Genomic DNA, 20,800 nt, shown 5'->3' with positions numbered 1-20,800 from the left:
AATTAGAAATAAAGAGAAAATGGTAGTGCTACGATATATGCCTCTTAAGTTTGCCCATTTGATGTGCCACTAGTGCAAATTGTACTTAATTTTCTTTTTTGTTTTTTACTTTTTGTTTTAAATAATTTTTAAACATTTTTAAATATTTTTAAATATTTTTAAATATTTTTAAAAAATATAAAAAAAAATCAATATATTAATAGTCATTTTCTTAACAAATAAATAAATAAATAAAATAAAACACATGAACGGTCAAATTCGAACGAACTTAAGGGGCATACTATCATTTTCTAATAAAAAATATAGGATCACAAAAGAAAATATTTGAGAAGAATTATAAAGTCAATATATCTACTCTATTATAATAAATGTCTATCTAACTGCTACAATGTTTTTTCTTATTTCTCTAGTTAAATTTTCTTGTTTCCCGTTAAATCCGTTAACTTTTGCCCAACTCGTTGTGACCAAAGCCAATGTTCCTTCAAGCAGAAACTCCACTCCATCTCCTATTCCCCACTTTTAGCCACTTTTCACAACAGTTGCTCAGTCGTAAACCAACTCCACTAAACCAAAAGAGAACGACAGAGAGAGAGTGGCGAGCATGGAGGCTCACAGACAAGACCTGCAGTGAAGAGTAAAACAAATGAAAAATAATGTAAGAGATGAGAAAAGAAAGCTCGGATTTGCAACAAAACAGTAACAAGATCATAGATATTAAAATGCAAGCTATGACCAGATGAAAAATGAGGAGTAGAGCTGTGGCACAACCAGATTTGCAGATGAAGAAAGATGAAACCAAAAAATCTTCTCAAAGCATGGGTAGAGAGAAAAAGAAATGAAAATGCAAGCATGTTTTTCACAAGCTTGAACCCAAAATACTAAGGGAACGACATAGAGAGAGTGGCGAGCATGAAGGCTCAGTTATGCTCACAGTTTGGAGTTAAAACATGGCACAGGCTGGGGTCAAAAAATAGAGCATGGGATGGGGAGAAATTGAGGTGAGGGCAGATGGTGGTTCTCACCACGGAGTGCAGGGCACAGAGGAGAAATAGCGGAGAGAGAGAGAGAGAGAGAGAGAGAGAGGCGAGCAAAGAGGCTTACGGATAAGGCCTGCAATGGAGAAAAACAGAGGAAACCGAGAAGATGAAGAATAAGAAGAAGAAGGAAGGCAGCGGTGCGTAGGAAAAGAAGAAAAGAAGAAGAAAACCCTAAGGGCCGGCCAAAACGGCGCCATTTGAGAAAGAGAGGGTTAGGCTGAAAACAAGCCCACGAGCTGAGCTGAGCTTCGCAAAGCCAAACGGGCTAGGCCTAAAACAGAGAAAACCCAAGAAAAACAAGCCCTATCCGAAAAATTCAAGCCCAATAAAATAAAAAGACAAAAAAAGAAAAAGAAAAAGAAAAAAGCCGAATAAAAACACTACAACTAAAAATTAATAAAATAAAACAATAAAGCCCAACAACTAAATAAATTAAAATAGAGAACAATTTAAATACTAAACTATAATTAATATCCAAAAAGCACGTTAAAATAAGTTTCACAACTTAGTTATCACAAATAATACAATGAAAATCACGTGAAATTTAAAACAAGAGAACCAATATTACTAATTAATAAAATAATTATTTAATTAAAATAGACGAAAATACAGATATCACAAAAGAAGCGATTATATTGGAATAGTAAGGAAGCACTAGCTCAACCCGTTGGTACAATTTTCCTTGGACCATACTATGTTGGGGTAAGGATAGGCAACCATGTCAGCCTGTAGCGTTTTCTCTTATGGGCAACTCATAGTCTATGAATGGTCTCCTCTAGGCATGTTAGAAATTATATATTTCCCCTAATGGTTTCCTAACAACTTCTTGCTGCACTTGTGCGGGCAAGAATTAAAGTACTGATCGTAATAATTAATTTATTTGTTAAAATTTATTTGTAATATTCTATTAATTATATTATTAATATAAAAGTTGAAGCAATATCTTCTAAGCTAAATATGTCATAAATTATTTTTACAAATTTTATAAAAAAATATATATTATTATTATAAAATAACTGTTTTATCTAATTAGATAAACGTGTTTTCCATGATGCTTTGACTTAGAATGTATAATATATAATATATAATTGGGTGGAAAATGGAAATCCCATGCAGACTCAGACGGTCTCTTCGTCACTCGTGGGATCATAGCCGCGAGATGCCCACTGAAGAGCTCTTATCTGCCACGCATATATATAATATAAGCATGAAAATGTTGATTGGCTCTCCCTTGCTCTTTATAAAAACAAAATTGCAAGGCTCAGTGTATTCCTCTCCACCCTTTCAGCTTCTCTGCCGAAGTTGAGAGAGAGAGAGAGCAGGCATAAGAATTTTGGTAAAAGTCCAGCAAGTACTTCCACTTCCAGGTAATACGACCAGTTCTTCTGCAAAAATTACTCTTCCGACTTCTGGCATCTGGCCATAGTACACATCCCATACGTTTTGCTTATGCGTATCATGTTTCCTGTCTAGCGTTTTCGTGTGTATGTTTACTATGGTTTCAGTTTCAGAGTGTTTTTGTGCTCTGCTAAATTCTAATTAGTACCTGGGATTCTCTATATTTGTGTGTGTCTATCACTCTGTCCGTCTGAATTAGTATGATTCTTCTGACAAGAAAATATATGTCTAATTGGAAGGAGAACAAAGATAAGTCTTGTTTTGCTTTTTATATGTCTCGCCTCGTTTGTTTTTTCAGATAATTAGATAAAATAAGACGAATTGATATTAAAATTAAAAAATAAATAAAATATTATTAAAATTAGAATAAAATATTTTTTTATATTGTTTTTATTTTAGGATTTGAAAAAAAGTTGAATTGTTTATTTTATTTTATGTGAGAATTTAAAAAAGTTGTAATGATTAGATTAGATGAGATGAGATAATATGAGTTAAGAGGGGTTGTGAAAACAAACAAGACCAATATTCATTAAGTTTATGGAGCAGCAATAATATAACTAGGGGTGAATATATGCATACGATTATATATTGCCAAAAAAATATATATGTTTTTGGAGAATTTGAACTTTTGTAATTCGGAAATACTCTAACCACAAAGTGATTATATAAAAGTAATTTCATAAACTGATATGACTTAATATGATTTGTCAGATTATAAAATTATTTTTATTATAAAGTACATATAACAGATCAGATGAAGTCATATCAATTTATATAATTATTTTTGTATAATTTATTTGTGGAAATAGGAGTCCTCTTTGTAATTTCATCTTATTTTTTTCTTGGAACAATGAAATGGAGAAGGTAAGAGCTGACTAATGGCTTGTGAAATTTCGAAACTGTACGTATTGATCCTGGAGTTACAGCTTTATATATCTATTTATTTATCATTATTGATAATCTTGAAGGGGAATTTATTGTGTATTTCAGTTGAAAGGCTGTGGAAGTAAACAAAGAGCTTTCAATGGGACATGCTTAATTTGTTTAATTGCTTGTTCTTATAATTGGCTATTTTACAACAAAAATCATGTCTTATTCAAAATCTATAAACTTATCTTTCATTAAAATTCTGATTTTCCACTTTTTTTTTCCCTTTGCATCATTAGAGTTAGTGATCATATTAATATTTTTAGATGTCCTGCCTAAATTTTATGACCCACAACGAAAAAGAGAGAAATATGAAGTGAGTCATATAATTTTTATTGTTACTCATGTACGTAATATTACATGTTCAAAACATATTAATCTTAAGATTAATTTATTTGATGGGTTTTTGCAGTTGAAGCGTTTTGTTGCTGGGAGCCTCGAGAATTTGTTCGTACTCAATTCCTCATTGAAATTCCAAGGGGAAAAAAATGGACCATTTTTATGGACCAGGGAGGAACCATCTTTTCGTTCCGGGGCCGGTCAATATCCCGGAACCTGTCATTCGGGCCATGAACAGAAACAATGAGGATTACCGCTCTCCAGCTGTCCCTGCATTGACAAAAACACTGCTTGAGGATGTGAAGAAGATTTTCAAGACTACTACAGGAACACCATTTATGATCCCCACCACAGGTGATGTGTTCATTAATGTAGTTATAGAATGTATTTTTTGATGCAAAGGGCTTTCATGCAAAGCTTTGAACTCCATTGATTCTTAGTTAGCAGGAAGGTCTGAGTTTCTATTTTCAGATTGGCTCTTTTTTTCAATGCATAGAGACGTGTCCATATGTCAAAAGAATAAAACATGTATCATTTCAACTGATTGTAGTTGGTATTTTGAATGATATCATGTTTGAGATTACAAAAATTGTCGTCATCTTCATTATTTTTATCATTCCTAGAGGTGATTCCTAACTTTTATAATAAATTTGTTTGGCTCCCTCGCATTCTAGTAATTCCAGTTTTTAGGATGGAACTTCTGGAATTAGTTGTAAAAACCCGGCCCGGATGAACAGTCTTATCAGTTTCTAGGTGCTTTTCTAAAATGCCAAATGCATACTTGTAATTTTATAGTAAAATTTTGTTGGTAGTACTTTCATCCTTACGCGATTGGATTCCATGGGTGGATTAGTATTCAATTTAATCTATTTGATTACACTGTATGTCTCATTTATGTGCTACAATTTAAACAATGAATTTTTTCATTGGTTCAGGTACTGGTGCATGGGAGAGTGCACTTACAAACACATTATCTCCAGGAGATCGCATTGTATCTTTCCTCATTGGTCAATTCAGTCTGCTCTGGATTGATCAGCAGCAGCGCCTTAACTTCAATGTTGATGTCATAGAAAGTGAATGGGGCCAAGGTGCCAACCTTGACATTCTGGCATCAAAACTTGCAGCAGATACTGCACACACCATAAAGGCAATTTGCATTGTTCACAATGAGACAGCAACGGGCGTTACTAATAATTTGGCTGAAGTGAGAAAAATCCTTGGTAAGTGTTTTATCTAATGAGTTTTTCATGGTAGAGATTACTTGGTATGATATGCTGCCTTCACATTTGAAGTTATGAACCACATAAAAACCTGTTTCGACAGTCAAGCCATGAAAAACATCTTGCTTTGGTGAAAACGGAAAACGTCAGCCTGATATTTTACATTGGCATGGTGTCATTGTTCAATACACAAACCAAAAAGCGCAAGTAAAAAGGTTGACTTGTAAGCTATATTTTCCTGGAACACATTCGGTGATGATGAAGTGTTTTCAGCAAACTCTTTTAGCTGATACCTCTTGCAGCCATGCTCGAGAACAGAGGCGACATTCTTACGAATTAGGCTTTTTAAGATCATTCAATTAGCGGATACTATAGCTTCTCGTTGATAGTGTAATGTTTATCATTCTATGTGGCTGGCCACATGTTCCATGGATGATAGGATTACATTAACCAGAGCCCTTTCCTCATCATAATCTAACCATGAAGGCAGCTGCCTTTATACTTGAAATTGTTCTTATCTCTGTTCAACCTATCAATAAAACAAAACTAGTTTGGTTTCTAATTTGGTTCGTTATATGTTGGTCCAAATTCTAGTCTATAAAATTGCTTGTAGATCTTGATCTCTTCCCAGAATATATATACAGCCTTGAATACTTAATTGGAATGCATCATGTTTTCTTTTATATGTTTGTATTGTGATATTTCATAAAATTCTTGGTTTTAATTTTTACAACTTTGATTTATTAATCCATAATTCCATATATACTTCTCCCTTTCAGTTGAAAATTCTCCTTCTGGCTCTTATGTTTTCTCTCGAACTCTCAGATGAATATAGGCATCCAGCTCTTTTCCTTGTTGATGGAGTGTCTTCCATAGGAGCTCTTGATTTCCGTATGGATGAATGGGACATAGATGTTGCTTTAACTGGATCTCAGAAAGCTCTCTCTCTTCCCACTGGGATTGGTATTGTATGTGCAAGCCCTAAAGCTCTGGAGGCATCTAAAACTGCAAAATCAGTCAGAGTTTTCTTTGACTGGAAGGACTACTTGAAGTTCTATAATTTGGGAACATTTTGGCCGTACACCCCTTCCATCCAGCTGTTGTACGGTCTCAGAGCAGCTCTGGATCTCTTATTTGAGGAAGGGCTTGACAATGTGATTGCAAGGCATAGCCGTCTAGGCAAAGCAACAAGGTGAGGCATATTTTGCATTTATTAATTAGGTTTATTACTTGTGATTATTTTGAGAGTCTAGCTTCCTATGTGAAGGTTGAATTGATGAATTCCGAGAAGAACATTGTGATGTTCATGTTCCTTATATTCTTTCTTTAAATATGAATTATTGGTATGATTGGTGGTTCTTAACTTAAATGCAGGCTTGCTGTGGAGGCCTGGGGCTTGAAGAACTGCACCCAAAAGGAGGAGTGGGTCAGTGACACAGTAACTGCAGTTGTAGTTCCTCCCTACATTGATAGTTCTGAAATCGTTAGAAGGGCATGGAAAAGATACAATTTAAGCTTAGGTCTGGGTCTGAATAAAGTAGCTGGGAAGGTTTTCAGAATAGGGCACCTTGGAAATCTGAATGAGGTGTGTTAATTTTCAAAATCCTTAATGTCTTTTATAACTGGATTGCATATTAGTCTGCCATGTCCCTAATCTTAGTTTCTTTCTGCCATTTTTTCCTCATGAATGGACCTGGTCCTTCTTTATCTGGTAATCTTTTTCATTATTTTCAGTTACAATTATTGGGTTGTCTTGCTGGAGTGGAGATGATACTCAAGGATGTGGGCTATCCGGTAAAGCTAGGAAGCGGAGTTGCTGCTGCTTGTGTATACTTGCAGAACAACATCCCACTCATCCCTTCCAGGATCTGAGTCACCTTTATGTAATTACTTTTTCTTCCATGGCTTCCTTCAGCTTCCTCGTAAAAAAATGTATAATGTCCTCTACTTGCACTCTTGAGGCTCACCAAATTCCCTATTTAATATACAATGCTTCTGGCATTGTTCCTGTATTTGGACACATCTTTAAGTCCAATTGTCTGTTCTATTGGCACTATTACTATGTTGAGAACATTAGATTCATTTTAACCTCACTTGGATAAAGCCTGCTAAAAGATTAATAAACATGTCTTTCTCTCTCAGTGCCAGTACCATGATCTCTATGCAGAAAATCTAATCATCACCATGTGTTAGTGGATTTGGATCCTCTAGAGACCCGAACTCTCTCTCTCTCTCTCTCTCTCCCATTCTGGGCACTAGAGTTTGGGTAGGAACTTTAGGAGATCTTAATCCTGTACTAGTACCTCTATTTTTTCTCACCAACCTTGTTCTTCCCCTGTTTCCTACCTAGCATCCTTGCATATTTTAGCATGCTTGTTTCACTTGATCCTTCAATTTGACCCATATCTTTCAGCACTTCTGTTTCCTTTAACATCACCATCAGTTTCTTTTACTTGTATTTTTTTTTTTTTGGTCTTTTGGTAGTTTTTCTGCTTTAATATTTTGTCTCCAGCATCCTCGAATCACTCGGCATGTATGTATCTTTCCTTGTGTCTATATCTCAATATTCATTCCTTCCGCTACATTGGCATCTTGAATAATTTTTATCATCAGTCACTATTCACTACTACACACCCTATGAAAAACATCTCACACTCTATTGAAAAAATAAAAAAACTATTAGGTATGGGGTGTGGCAGTAAATAATGACTGATGTATAGCAATACCCATCTTGAGCAATGCTAGGTACAATCTTAAAATGGAGACTGCAATGCAAGCCTAGGCTATTTTAACTTTAAAATTTTTTAAAATTATAAAATTATCCCTTCCTAAAATGATGTTTTCTCTCATTTAATAATGTGTCTGCACATGCAATCTCTACTTGAAGACTGCAAATAGAATTTTTCTTTTTTCATAGAGTGTGGGTTGTGAAATACTAAATAGTAGTTAATGAGAAGAATTATTCATATATAATATTCAGTCGACAACCGAATCTTTGGGCATGTCTCTAATATCCCACGTTCTAGTTTGGCATCCTAAGATGAGCATCATCATCTCAATCTTATCCTATTAATATATTCACAAAACACATCCAATATTGATTAATTTACCTTTTGCTTTTGCAGCATGTTGCCTCATTTTATTTATTTATTTATTTTTTGGTTTCTTTTCCTTAAAAAAATAGTTTGGATAAGGTTGTATGCTTGCCGGAACATCCTATATAGTATATTAGTCAGAAACTTGTCCTACTAAAACAGTCCCCAAATACATGGAATTTGGTCTAACAAACCGCGTGCAGTCCCTCGGTTTCAAAACTATACGCACTCCTTTATAACCTTCCAATTCTCTTCCACCTCTCTCCTATAACCCAAAATTCAATGAGTTCCAATCAAGAAGATCATTTTGATCGTCTTCCAGATGCAATTCTCCTCCTCATCTTCAATAAACTCCTTGAAGCTGAGACTTTAATAAGATGCCTCTCAGTCTCTAAGCGTTTTGCTTATCTTATTCCTCAAGTTGATGCCATTTTTCTTCCCCTCCCTCTCCATGTGCCTAATCCAAAACCAAGGCAAGTCTTACCCATAAAAGTTCTCAAGATCTTTGTACACAATTTGATCATAAAACCCATTCAATTCCTTCATCAAGTCATTTCTGCTAGGCACGCCTCAAACTACAAGCCTGACCATTTCTTGTACTGTTCCCCTAATGAAGTTCTGAAAAACTTCAATGGAGTAAAAACTCTGCATTTAAAGCTACCTTATATTGACTGTGAGATGGGATTCGACAGTGGTGATTCGTTGCTCAAGTGGAAAGCTGAATTTGGTGAAGAGCTCAAGAGTTGCATAATCCTAGGCGCAACATCCTTCCAAAAGGGAACTTTTTCATCAAGTATCAATGGAAAAGAACGTGAAGAAGAAGGAGAAGAAGAATTTCTGCATCCATATTTAGCTGGAGAAGAGCTGAAATCCCGAATCATGTGGACGATATCTTGCTTAGTATCTGCGTCTGTGAGGCATTACTTGCTGAAACAGATCGTTGCAGAGTGTCCTGCACTTCAAAGAGTAGTTATCACAGATATAAGAAAGCAAGGGAAGCTTTGCATGGTGGAAGAACAGATAGTTGAGCTGAGGAAAACTCTGAAGGGAACATCACTAGAGTCGTCCTTGGAGAGAACTCCAATACCAAAATTGCGCGTGAAGCTGTGGTACAAGCCGGTAATGGAGTTGCCGGCATCCGGGTCTGCCATGAAAGGAGTTACAGTTATGCTCATCAAGCCTGCTGGTAGGGTGACAAAGGGAAAAAGTGATGGGGATTTGTTGGTGGGTGGTTTGGATGGAGAGGATGAAGAGAAGACAGTTTTTGGAGAAGCTGTGAGAGAGATGGTGAAGAGGAAGCCAATGTTTGTGATGGAAATGAGCTCCTTCTGAGTTTTCAAGTTGCATATTTTCTTTGTTTTTGTATATAATGCAGTGCATAGAATAAGAAGCTTTTAACTGTTTGCTTTGATTGTTGGGATTAGAGTGAAGACCAATGCATATGTAAGTTTTAGGGAACAAAAAATACTACCAACTACTTGTCCCAAAAATTTGAGGAAATGATTTTCCTTTGCATTTGTCAGTAGCATTCAGGGTCAATTTGAATAGTGAGATGAGATGAGATGAATTGAGATGATTTATAAATAATAGTGAGATTATTAATTGAAATTAGATGAAACGAGATGGTTTCATCTCACCTCTGTATCCAAACGGACCCTTAGTGAGTACCGTTGAAGGGAAGAGAGATGGATATAAGTAACATTTATTGATCATTTCTAATTGTTTGCGTGTATTTTATGGATAAAAAAAAAATGGTAACAGAAGGGACTGCAAGATCACAAGCATCCAAAAGTAGTAAATACAATGTTAGAGAAAAAACAAAACAAAACAAAATGACAATAAAGATATCTACAAATCAAGTATCAAGAAAACTTAGTAATACTAGAATACGAAATGACAACAAAACAAAAAGAGTGTATAAAAAAAGTGTAATGGAACTAAAACAGTCTACAGATCAAGGAAAAATGAAAGGATTATGACAACGAAGAGACATAGTGAGTATCTCTTTTGTTATGGAACCTTCAACTCAAGTCGGCAAAACATACATACAATGGGCAAACATGGTCAGTTGAAAGGAGTTTGGCAAAGAGGCATTCCACTCACCAGCTTACTGCATTTACATGGTTTTGTAAGTTAACTCTCTTCTAAAAGGGTTTTAGAGCTTTTACAAGGAAAAATCCTGTTGGAGTTTTTAGCAAACCACACAAAACACAACAATGAAAGATCCATGTGATGTGAGACAACTACTTCAGCCAGTGGAAGTTCCAATAGAAGAAACCAAATTTGAAAATTGTCAGAAATTTTATCTGGTGCTGAGGTATGGACACGTGTCAAGTAATGGATTTATGTTACAAAAGCTTTGCGAGTAAGCATCGTTTACTTTAGAGATGAAACAGAAAACTTTAAAAACTTTTTTCAAGTTTTGTACGGTCAGACACTCTAAAAATAAACACCTATTGCTTATCTCAGTTCATCTCTCATTATTTTATCACTGTTCATTGACTGTACTATACACAAAAAGTTGCCAGTGGAGCCTCGCCTTTCTCTCTTTCGTGTTCATCTTTCGACATTAAAGTCTGCCAGTGGATAATATGCTTTCAGCTGTCTGCTATCTGCTTATCTCGTACGGGTCGTCTCTCATTGGTTGAATTGATGCCCGTACCATTGACTATTCAAATATCGTTTGTCTCATACATGAGATCTGATATTAGTGGGTCTTAGTTTTTCAAATATTGTTTCATAAAATCTTACCCAAAAAAATACACAATAATTAGTGGGTCCCAGTTTTCATTCTTTATCAAATACTTAAAAAAAAGTCAACATTTTCATCTCATCTCTATAAACAAGCACACACATTTTAACAAAACTATCTCATCTTATTTGTAAAAATAAATTACTTGAAGGTTCGTGGCAAGTAGGAATTCTTGCTTCACAAAGGTTTTGTTGAAGGGGATGGTTGCAAATGTTTTGTAATCAAACTACTTGTAAGTTTTTTTCAAATGGTGGAATTGGGTTATTCTTCATAGATTACTTCGAAGATGTTTTATTTTTAAAGAGTTCTTTAAATAGTTTCGTTCGTTACCAAAAATTCTTATCTTGTAATTGGCTTAATGCATATGGGTTGTTTTGAAATTTATAGAGTTAATTTTGGCATAGATTAAAATTGGGCAAAAAATTGTGGCATGCACCTATTCACCACGTCTAGAGTTAATTAAGGTCAATCTTGTAATCTCAACTTAAATATTTTGATTTTCTTTATAAATCAAATCATGTCATATTAATGGTGTGAAATGTATTCCCTCCACACTATATTGCAAATAAAAATCTCCTTTTGAGCAATACATCTTTCGAATTTTTTTCTTTTTCTAAGCTAATTCATCTCTCATCCTTTTGGCTGTTGACCTTTCATGGGTAGATCCATATATGGTGATGAGACTAACCTAGTTTGGAGGGAAGTATTAAGTTAGAGAAATATTTATTTTAAATAAAAATTTTATAAAAATAAATTTATAAATTAACATGATTTAACTTATAAAATTATTTTTATATAATATAAAATAACATAATTTATTAATATACTCTCCAAAAAATTTTAGGCATACCTAACCCTTCTCGTTACCCTCTGTCTTGGCTGTGAAATTTGCAGCACAACCGTTTGAAAGAGCCCGGCCCAAGTGCTAGGATAGCTATAGGCTATAGCAAATCAACCATAGGCAATTGCCACTTGGGAAAAATCCAGCAACTCAAAAAATTAGACCATAGTTACAAATATATGTATGATTGGTAAGGGGCCCACTGGCATCTTCCCATATGCTGCTACTCTCGCTCCTATTGGCCAAACTCTTTAACATATTTAATTAATTAATGAACCACACACCCTGTCATAGAATAAGGTTTTTGTTTGTATTGTCTTAACTATCATGTGTCAACAAATATCACACATTTATGACTTTCTTTCCAAATTTAACTCACGCCATTTACATTGCATTAATATCATGTTTGTATATTAAAAGATAAATATTTTAGTCATAAAAAAATTATATAAAATTAACTCATAAATTAACGTGACTTAATATGATACGTCAGATTGTCAAGTTATTTTTATTATAATTTAAATTTAATAGATTTCATAAAATCACGCCAGTTGATGAATTTATTTTTATATAATCTCTTTATATCTGTAATAATTTTCATATTAAAAGGATAGCACTATAGCTACCAACGATTCATATTGAGGAATTTGTCTCGATTATGGTATTTTCAAGTCTTTTCTTTTGCCATCCGAAGGATCGGTGGTTGGCGACTCTTGTGGTGTGACACGTGGCGGTATTGGGTGGTCGAAAAGTAGGCAGTCTTAGGTAGTCGAAAAGTAGTAGACCGGCACTTCTATGTGCTATGGTCGGAATATTTAGAAAAAAATTGAAAAAAACACAATAGAACATTATCTAGACTATACAAACGGGAGGAGGTGGGTGGAGTTGAAGCTCCGGCCAACCTCTTAACAGAGAATATAAGATTTTTTTTACCTCTCTAGATACCCTTTTTGTCGGAGAGGGAAAACGAGTCGGCTTGTCATTAGTTGTCTTTTTTTTTTTTATCATGCCGATTAATTTTTCACGTTCTAAGGTCTCGTTTATTCTCGCAGATGAGTTAAAATAAAAGTTGAAAATTGAATAAAATATTATTAAAATATTTTTATTTTAAGATTTATAAAAATTAAATTATTTATTTTATTTTGTGTGTAAAACACAATATGAATCTAAAATATATTTCTAGATGCATATAGCAGTTTTATAACATGCATCAAATTAATGTACTAATTAAAAATCTATAATTTCTTGAAGTGAATCAAAATAAGGAAAATAGTTTTAATAAAAAGCATTGATACACACAATACATTTTCATAATACATTTCATAATATTAATAAAGATATTTTTGTAAAATAATATTATTTTTATAAAATATTTTATAAAATTATCTCTCATTTAATATATTGTTCCCATCATATTATAAAATGTAATGTGAAAAATATATAGTATAAATCATTTTCTTTAATAAAGTGCTCACATATGACGTCATAGCTGTCCCCCAATGACATCCTGAAAAACAGAGAAAGTTCACGCTAGCGAACGAGGATTATCTGAACGAGATTGTGGCCTGGAGCTTTCGATGAAGAAAAGAAGAAGAGTGTCCCAAAAGAGTAAAGAGAGAGAGAAATTGGACATGGGCTTCTCTGGAGACAATCGAATAGGCTTTGTTTTGGCTTTGCTATCAAGTGGGTTCATTGGGGCAAGCTTCATCATCAAGAAGAAAGGTCTAAGAAGAGCTGCTGCAGCTTCTGGTGTCAGAGCTGGTGAATTTCTTTTTCTCATGTTTTTTTCTCAATTTTTGTTTTTTCTTTAATGGGTTTTTTCTTGAATGTTCAGGTGTTGGTGGGTATTCCTATCTCTTGGAGCCTCTGTGGTGGCTGGGCATGATTACAAGTAAGCTTTTATGTTCTGTTCCCCTTCATTGTTCATATGTTCTAATCGTTTAAAGCAAAATGGGTTTAAATTGTTTTGTTAGTTGCTTAATCATCATTTTTTAGACCACAAAAACGGTCTTCTTCATGTTATTAATTATACAATCTATTTGTGTGCTCTCTTAATGTGCCATAGGAAATAGCTTTAATATTGATAATCAATTACAGTGCCTCGTATTGTGCTCTGGTTTGTATATTGGAATTTTAGTTCTCTTTCCGCTTTTTGGTGGCATGAGGAGTCGATGAGCTGCTTTGAGTCTTTTTTGTTTTCGTTTTTGGTTTAATCATATAAATTGGTGTTCTTAATCTACGGTTATATCATACAACTTGTGATCTTCTTTTGGGATTTGGTATTGAACTTGTGATCTTCTTGTTATATGATTTCTCACACAGTGATTGTTGGAGAGGTTGCAAACTTTGTTGCATATGCATTTGCCCCTGCAGTTCTTGTTACTCCTCTTGGTGCATTAAGTATTATTGTCAGGTAGGTTTGTGGTATTGCTGCCCATTTCTTTCTCAGTCGATCATTGTTCTTCTGGTGTCATATAATGTGGTTGCTCTGTTCTGATATTGACTCTAATTGTATTGGCTAGTGCTATTTTGGCTCATTTTATCTTGAAGGAGAGGTTACACCAGCTTGGAATTTTGGGCTGCGTGATGTGTATTGCAGGTTCTGTCGTAATTGTTATCCATGCACCACAGGAGCATCCCATTACATCTGTTCAGGAAATATGGAGTATGGCAACTCAACCAGGTTAGAGTTTACCCTAATTATTGTGTCTTGTTTAAGCATGTATATTACTCTTCATTACTGACCTAAAACATTACCTCTCTGTTTCAGCTTTTCTGCTTTACATGGCCTCTGTAACTGTGTTGGTTTTCATTCTGGTCTTCCATTTTGCACCACGATGTGGGCATACAAACGTGTTAATTTTCACCGGAATCTGTTCTTTGATGGGTTCGCTCTCGGTATCATTTCAACTGTTAATGGTTTTCAGTTCTTTTCCTGGCCGAATACCCTAATGTTACACATGCGCACCTGCACACACAGACTCTCTCTCTCTCTCTCTCTCTCTCTCTCCCCATTTCTGTAGACCTTCACTGATACAAGATTTATACATATACGGAGATGTTCATTTTTTAGCATTTGAACTCTCCTATCTTCTTCAGTGGTTTTTCTTCTTTTGCAATTCAAACTTATACATGCTATTTCTGTGTGTCTTTTAAATGTGTAAATTGCCAATACTTGTACAGGTTATGAGTGTTAAAGCCCTTGGAACTTCAATAAAGTTAACTTTTGAGGGAAAGAACCAGTTATTCTATCCAGAAACATGGTTTTTCATGTTGGTTGTGGCTACATGTGTCATCACTCAGATGAATTATCTCAACAAGGTCAGTATGGGATGGTAGTGTCAATGTGTTTAATTTAGCCTAGCATAATTTTAAGAGTTGTATTTCTACAATCCCTGATACTTCAAATATCAGGTAAAGGTTACCCCTTCTTTTTTCTTACTTTGATTTATTTTTTCAAATTTTCCTTTCCCTTGTTCTTTTCCCCTCAATGTTTACTACTTTGTTTCGACTAATGAAATACCTTCAAGGACTTATGCATACTTATCTATCGTGATTTCAAAATGCTTCTTGATATGTGGTCTTGTCAAAGTCTTACAAGCAATTTATGGTCCAGAATATTTGCTTTTCTTCCCACATTCATCAGGTATAGTTGACTTCCATGGATCTACCAAAGTGATTGAATGACTCAAGCTTACTCCAGTTGACCTAGGGTTCTTTAAGAGAGCTCAAATGTACGTGAGAGTCTGATGTGTGGCATTACTAATATTCCCCTTCCCATGATGTTATTCATTGGTGTAGTATGCGGGGTATACCCATATATAACAACTTTGTCTACAGAATCTGGGCATTCTTAAAATAGTATCTATGTTGAAGTATATAAGGCATGGTACTTGATAGTCACAGTTATTGTCCCATAGTAATCAAGTAATGCCAATTTCAAATTGCTGGGATCTTCTGTTCATCCCTTGTCATGGTCAGATATTGCAAGTTTCTCCACAGATAAAAACATGCAATGTGCATGTTCATGCTCCCTTGGGTATCTTTCATATGATGCAAAACCAATTTCAAGTTCCAACTTTTCATCACTTTACTAGAGAGACTTATGTGGAGGGATTGCAATACTATATCATGTAGCATGAAATTGAATTTTTTCCTTTTTCTAATAAATCAAAATCACCAACTTGTCCAGTTATTTAGACTTCTACCTCCTATAAATCTAATCCTTTAATGTATCTAAGTCAAACTTTGTGGCTGCCTCAAATCTTTTCATTGGGTTTATACCAGATTTGAAGGCACAATCTGAAGCAATGACCATGGCATTTTTGCTAAATATACCAGATTTTTCAATAGCTACAACCAGCAAGTGAATCCAACCTTTCATGTTCTAATATTTTTCATTGGGAAAAAAGTTAATCATTGTACCATGAGATTTAGTTTTTGGTTTTATTTCTAACCATATGCAGATCCTTACAATAATCACTTAAAAGTTATTTACTTTTCAGAGCTCCTGTAAACCTTGGATGAGAAAGTAAACAGATTGATCTTAGTGCTTCACTCTTATTTTTTGGTCTAATTGCCTCTACTCTTCATCAGTGCAGATTTTCAATGTTATTCTTTAGAATTAAAATAGCCTAGCTCCAAAAATATATATTCAATGAGTTGGGTAAATTCGTTGAGTTTACGTGCCAAAAGGACATTAAAATTTTGTGCTGCTAAAACCATATTTCAATTAATCATCTTTTCTCATGAAGAATTAGCTCCTCTAAAGTAGATATACATTCGTAGTTTGATCCTTTGCAGAAATAATTTTCATCTGTTATGCAAGTCATCGCTATTTTAACCCTTGTCTTATCTTCTCTAATGGATGCTTTAATATTTAAGTATATTCAGGAGTTTTGGGATGTTTCTTGATACCTACAAGTTTGAGTCTATAATTTATTCTCTAACAACTTTAGTCTGATGTTTCAGGCACTTGACACATTTAACACTGCCATTGTGTCCCCTATCTATTACGTGATGTTCACTACACTTACAATCCTAGCCAGTGTCATTATGTTTAAGGTATTGTCCGGTAATTATTTTTTGTATTGGATATTCTATCCCTAGCTTCACTTTCAAGTTGGTTTTATTCTTCTTGAGGCATGGATTTGGGTATGCACAAAATGGATTGAAGAATCGATTAAAGACAGTCTTCAATTCAACATACCACTTTATTAGGTGCTGAAGATGAATCCTGGCTTCCACTTAATAATACATGGGCTTGCTGTGAGCATCTGCCAAACCCAGTTTGTTAGATGAAGTGGAGAAATTTTAGGTTTTTGGTTTATTTGGGCTGGAAAAAGCTAGAAATGACACCTGCAGAAGAGTATCAAGCACTAGGGTGTTAAATATTACACCTATTGTCCTTGTCCACACCTTAATTACAAATCATAAGTTCTGAGGGTCATTGCATCATGGAAGAGAGGTTGGAGAAACGTTATATTGCTGATTGGACTAGTGAAAGTAGGAGCTGTACCTAGTTTATTATAATTCTAAAACGGAGACTTAGAATCTGCTCCCAGCCTCATTTTGGGTAAAAGATATTCTGGACCTAGCATTCCTGGGGGCAGAGACCCGCTGAATAAATTCATGCTATCTCTGTGATGAACCCATATGTGTACTTGAATTTTCCTGTTGCCAGACCAAGCATATTTTTTAATCATAAATGCTTTAAGATAAGCAGATTGTATGTTGAAATTTGTGGTTTCAGGACTGGGACGACCAAAGTGGAGGAACCATATTAACAGAAATATGTGGCTTTATTGTTGTGGTTTCTGGAACCATTTTATTGCATGCAACCAAAGACTTTGAGAGAAGCTCATCTTTTAGAGGTGTGTGATAGGTTCAATTGTACCCATTTATTTCAATCCATTCACTATGTATCAGATTGAGATGTGGAAACCTCGATTTATCCTTTTGTCTTTCATGCTTTATTGTTAAAATAACCACAGGTGGCTACACACCTGTATCCCCTTCATTGTCTAATCGACTTTGCAGCGGAAATGGGGATTTACTGAAGTATGAAGAGGAAGATGAAACCTCTCCTGAGGAAATTTGCTTAAGGAGTCAATAACTGTACTAGATAGGTCTGCTTCAGATAATGCAATCCCATTACTTCAAATTAACGACAAGGCAGAACCGAAATTTGAAGAATTTTGAAAAGGATGTCCATCAGGTGACTCTGCACTTTCAGTTCTGGACATAACCTCCCGTACAATAAGGAAGACTTCCAGAGCTTGTTCAGGTGGGTTGTATAGTTGCTCTTGAGCATCATGGGGATTTCATTGTTTTGGTGTATGGTTTGGAGGAATGATTAACAAATGACAGTAAAGTCTCTGAGGTGCATACCTGTACAGTTTGTCCAAGGTTGCTGGTTTTTCACGTGTGGTTTGTTCACTTGTCAAATAAGGAAATGGCTTTAGGTAAGCAAGATTGAATCCCTCTGAAGACTCAAGAACCCGAATTCCAGCAAGGTAGGCAAGTATTCTTTGCTCATTTTATGATCTCCGGTGTAAGATGAGTGATTTCTGTTATTCTTTTTCTTTTTATTTTCTGTTTTGGGAATCTTTTGTTTCTTAAATAAGAAGGAAATGCTTGAAGAGTGTTTTTGCAATCAGTTGTAGACTTGTTAATATTTACTGATGTACTGCCTGCCTTACGTTTTTTGAGTGGAATGAAGGATAATGTTCTTGGCTTTCTCCTATGCATGAAAATATTTGGACCCTACTGTGAAGTACTCTAATCTTTGCCCATCAAACTGATAAAATCTTCTTTCTTCCATCGTTCCACAATTCCATTAAATCATGCAGTGCCTGCTTGAAGATTTGTACACAAGGATGTTGATTTTTTAAGACAGAAACAGCAATTTGAGTTATGTTCCGGCAGATGTAGCCCCTTAAATTAGGATAACTATGTCTAAATCAGAGTCCACTTACATTCTAAATTAATACTGAAGTAAATATCAATTCAAATTGTTGAATTGGTCTTAGTTTACATTTACCTTCTCCATATCCCAAGATAGATATGTAGGGCTTTGTTTGTTTTCGCAGATGAGATGAGATAAGATGAGTTGAGATAAAAGTTGATAGTTGAATAAAATATTGTTAGAATATATTTTTTTAATATTATTTTTGTTTTGATATTTGAAAAAGTTGAATTGTTTATTTTATTTTGTGTGAAAATTTGAAAAAGTTGTAATGATGAGATAAGATGAGACGAGAATAGTTGTGAAAACAAACGAGTGAGATAGAGATAGAGATTACATGAATACTTTAAGAGTGAGATAGAGATTAAAGGGAAATAATAAACACACAAAGATCTTATACAAAGAAGAATACAAATTGGCAAAACTATTTTAAAATAAAAAGAACTTTACAATATAAAGAATCAGATTAATCAGATGCGGCATGTGCTTAGTAGTATCCCAATACATCTTCTATCTATCTTGCAAGCTCCCAAATCTGTGCTATCCAACATCACTAAATGTTTTTCTGATTTTTTCTAGGGATATAAGGATGGGAAGCCCAAAAAGCATTGGAAAACTTGGGAAAACATGTGTAAACCGGAAGGGGAATGTGGTATTGGGGTTCGGGATTTACATGAAACTTAGAAAGCACTACATATGAAATTTGCGTGGAGATTATTAACAGGAAATTCTCTGTGGGCTATTTTTTTAAGACAAAATATGTGAAAAATGTTCATGTATCCTTACTAAATCCGAACAAAGGAAGTTAGTTCTGGAAGTTGGTGATAAGGAGTGTTCCATTCATATTAGAAAATTCAAAGTGAAGACTGAGAAAGGGGTTGATCTCTTTTTGGTTTGATAAGTGGATGGGAGTAGAGACACTTGGGGAGAGGTTGCCAATCTCTAGGTGTCCAGGCCTAAAGGTAAAAGAGTGTAAGTTGAATGGGGTCTGGAACATGGAGCTCCTTATAAGTCTGGTTGGAGTTCAAAAAGTTGGGGAAAATTTTCAATTCTTGAGTCACCAAAAAGAGGGTGAGGACCTGCTTGTGTGGATGGCTAAGGAAGAAGGGGTTTTTACAACAAAAAGTGCGTGAGAGGTGGTGAGAATAAAATCTCCTAAGTTTAACTGGGCTTAGTGGATTTGGCATCCAAGTCTCGCCAAAACTTTTGCTGTAACTATATGGAGAAGTGTTAACAATGCTTTTAAGTGTGGATGATCATGTTCGTCGAACAGGCATACCTTTGGTCTAAAAGTGTAATTGTTGTGAAAAAGGTGGATATGAGGATATTAATCATGTGTTGGCTACGGGTGAGGTGGCCTCTTCTATTTGGGAGAGATGCGCAAAACAAGTTGGTATGCCTTGGAGACAGTTTCAAAGTTGGTAGGAAGTAGTGCAAGCGTGGTTTAGTAAAGCTTCTAAAGCTACTACGAAGGGATAGTTACTCGAGAAAATCCCCTCTATAGTCACTTGGCAGCTATGGCTTAGAAGATGCAGCGTGCGTATGGAAGGAAGAAATATAAGTACAGAGGAATTATGGAGGAAGATAAAATACTGGGTTGTGAAATTAAGTGAAAAAATCAAAGTTGTAAAGCCATTGAGTGCAAGAGATGAGAAAATGTTAGCGGACTTGAATGTTCCATATAAAGCCCCAAAGCTAAAACCTTTTAGGTTGGTCACTTGGCAAAGACCAAGTATGGGTTGGTATAAGTTAAATGTAAATGGGAGTAGCCAAGGTAACCCGGGTAGGTCAGGAGTCGGAGGGGTGATCAGAGATGTTGCGGGGAGAATGTTTTCAGCTTTTGCAATTGATGTTGGGCAAGGTACTAACACAGTTGCAGAGTTTCTTGCACTTCTACACGGTCTCAGACTCATAAGGCATAAACAGATTTCTAGAGTGGAGATAGAGATGGACTCTCAAGTGGTGATAAGCTGGATCACCTCATCTACATGTGGTGTCTGGTATCTTGAAGAATTTTGGGAGGAGCTTATGGTCCTTCTATAGCAAGTTACATTCAGACTGCGGCATGTGTATAGAGAAGGTAACTCAGCTGCTGATTTGTTGGCTCGGTTAGGATCTCAGGGAGTCAATAATACTTGGGATTCCTGGGACTTGATTCCTCATTTATTGAGAGGTGTGCTGCGTACTGATAGACTTGGTTTGCCTTAGATTCGGTGTTGACTCT

General features: G+C 35.2%; 3 protein-coding genes across 6 annotated transcripts; all 3 read left to right on the top strand.

The window, feature by feature from the left end:
- The first annotated feature begins 2,267 nt into the window (after positions 1 to 2,267).
- Positions 2,268 to 7,062, top strand: LOC108999263 (serine--glyoxylate aminotransferase). Its single transcript, XM_018976128.2, has 6 exons — positions 2,268 to 2,404; positions 3,775 to 4,055; positions 4,637 to 4,921; positions 5,747 to 6,113; positions 6,296 to 6,506; positions 6,656 to 7,062. Exons 2-6 carry the CDS (start codon positions 3,851 to 3,853, stop codon positions 6,791 to 6,793), a joined length of 1,206 nt encoding a protein of 401 aa, XP_018831673.1. The 5' UTR covers positions 2,268 to 2,404; positions 3,775 to 3,850; the 3' UTR covers positions 6,794 to 7,062.
- A 741-nt stretch (positions 7,063 to 7,803) lies between these two features.
- Positions 7,804 to 9,583, top strand: LOC108999117 (F-box protein At4g18380-like). Its single transcript, XM_018975914.2, has one exon. The coding sequence runs from the start codon at positions 8,299 to 8,301 to the stop codon at positions 9,346 to 9,348; it is 1,050 nt and encodes a 349-aa protein (XP_018831459.1). The 5' UTR covers positions 7,804 to 8,298; the 3' UTR covers positions 9,349 to 9,583.
- Positions 9,584 to 13,082: 3,499 nt separating this feature from the next.
- Positions 13,083 to 20,560, top strand: LOC108999253 (probable magnesium transporter NIPA6). 4 transcript variants are annotated; one of them, XR_004801552.1, is made up of 10 exons: positions 13,132 to 13,370; positions 13,444 to 13,500; positions 13,932 to 14,022; positions 14,132 to 14,292; positions 14,380 to 14,507; positions 14,793 to 14,930; positions 16,581 to 16,673; positions 17,362 to 17,482; positions 17,603 to 18,124; positions 19,156 to 20,560. XR_004801552.1 is itself a non-coding variant. In XM_018976117.2 (9 exons), exons 1-9 carry the CDS (start codon positions 13,187 to 13,189, stop codon positions 17,722 to 17,724), a joined length of 1,095 nt encoding a protein of 364 aa, XP_018831662.2. In that variant the 5' UTR covers positions 13,083 to 13,186; the 3' UTR covers positions 17,725 to 18,364. The 4 variants fall into 4 exon arrangements, 1 of the variants encoding a protein (XP_018831662.2); XR_004801553.1 differs by lacking the exon at positions 19,156 to 20,560 and adding an exon at positions 18,461 to 18,571; XM_018976117.2 differs by lacking the exon at positions 19,156 to 20,560 and having other exon boundaries at positions 13,083 to 13,370; positions 17,603 to 18,364.
- The last annotated feature ends 240 nt before the right edge of the window (positions 20,561 to 20,800 follow it).

This window comes from Juglans regia, chromosome 5 (assembly GCF_001411555.2).
Source record: "Juglans regia cultivar Chandler chromosome 5, Walnut 2.0, whole genome shotgun sequence".
NCBI classification, from domain to species: Eukaryota; Viridiplantae; Streptophyta; class Magnoliopsida; order Fagales; family Juglandaceae; genus Juglans; species Juglans regia.
Note: the sequence above shows the minus strand (reverse complement) of the source record. Positions and strands in the feature narration are given on the sequence as shown.

Bases quoted from the DNA above. Each gene is read 5' to 3' on its own strand.
- LOC108999263 (XM_018976128.2), top strand. From the start codon at position 3,851: ATGGACCATTTTTATGGACCAGGGAGGAACCATCTTTTCGTTCCGGGG. The intron at 4,056-4,636 runs GTGATGTGTTCA...TCATTGGTTCAG, and splicing joins ATTTATGATCCCCACCACAG to GTACTGGTGCATGGGAGAGT. The intron at 4,922-5,746 runs GTAAGTGTTTTA...TCGAACTCTCAG, and splicing joins TGAAGTGAGAAAAATCCTTG to ATGAATATAGGCATCCAGCT.
- LOC108999117 (XM_018975914.2), top strand. From the start codon at position 8,299: ATGAGTTCCAATCAAGAAGATCATTTTGATCGTCTTCCAGATGCAATT.
- LOC108999253 (XM_018976117.2), top strand. From the start codon at position 13,187: ATGAAGAAAAGAAGAAGAGTGTCCCAAAAGAGTAAAGAGAGAGAGAAA. The intron at 13,501-13,931 runs GTAAGCTTTTAT...TTTCTCACACAG, and splicing joins GTGGCTGGGCATGATTACAA to TGATTGTTGGAGAGGTTGCA. The intron at 17,483-17,602 runs GTGTGTGATAGG...AAATAACCACAG, and splicing joins GAGAAGCTCATCTTTTAGAG to GTGGCTACACACCTGTATCC.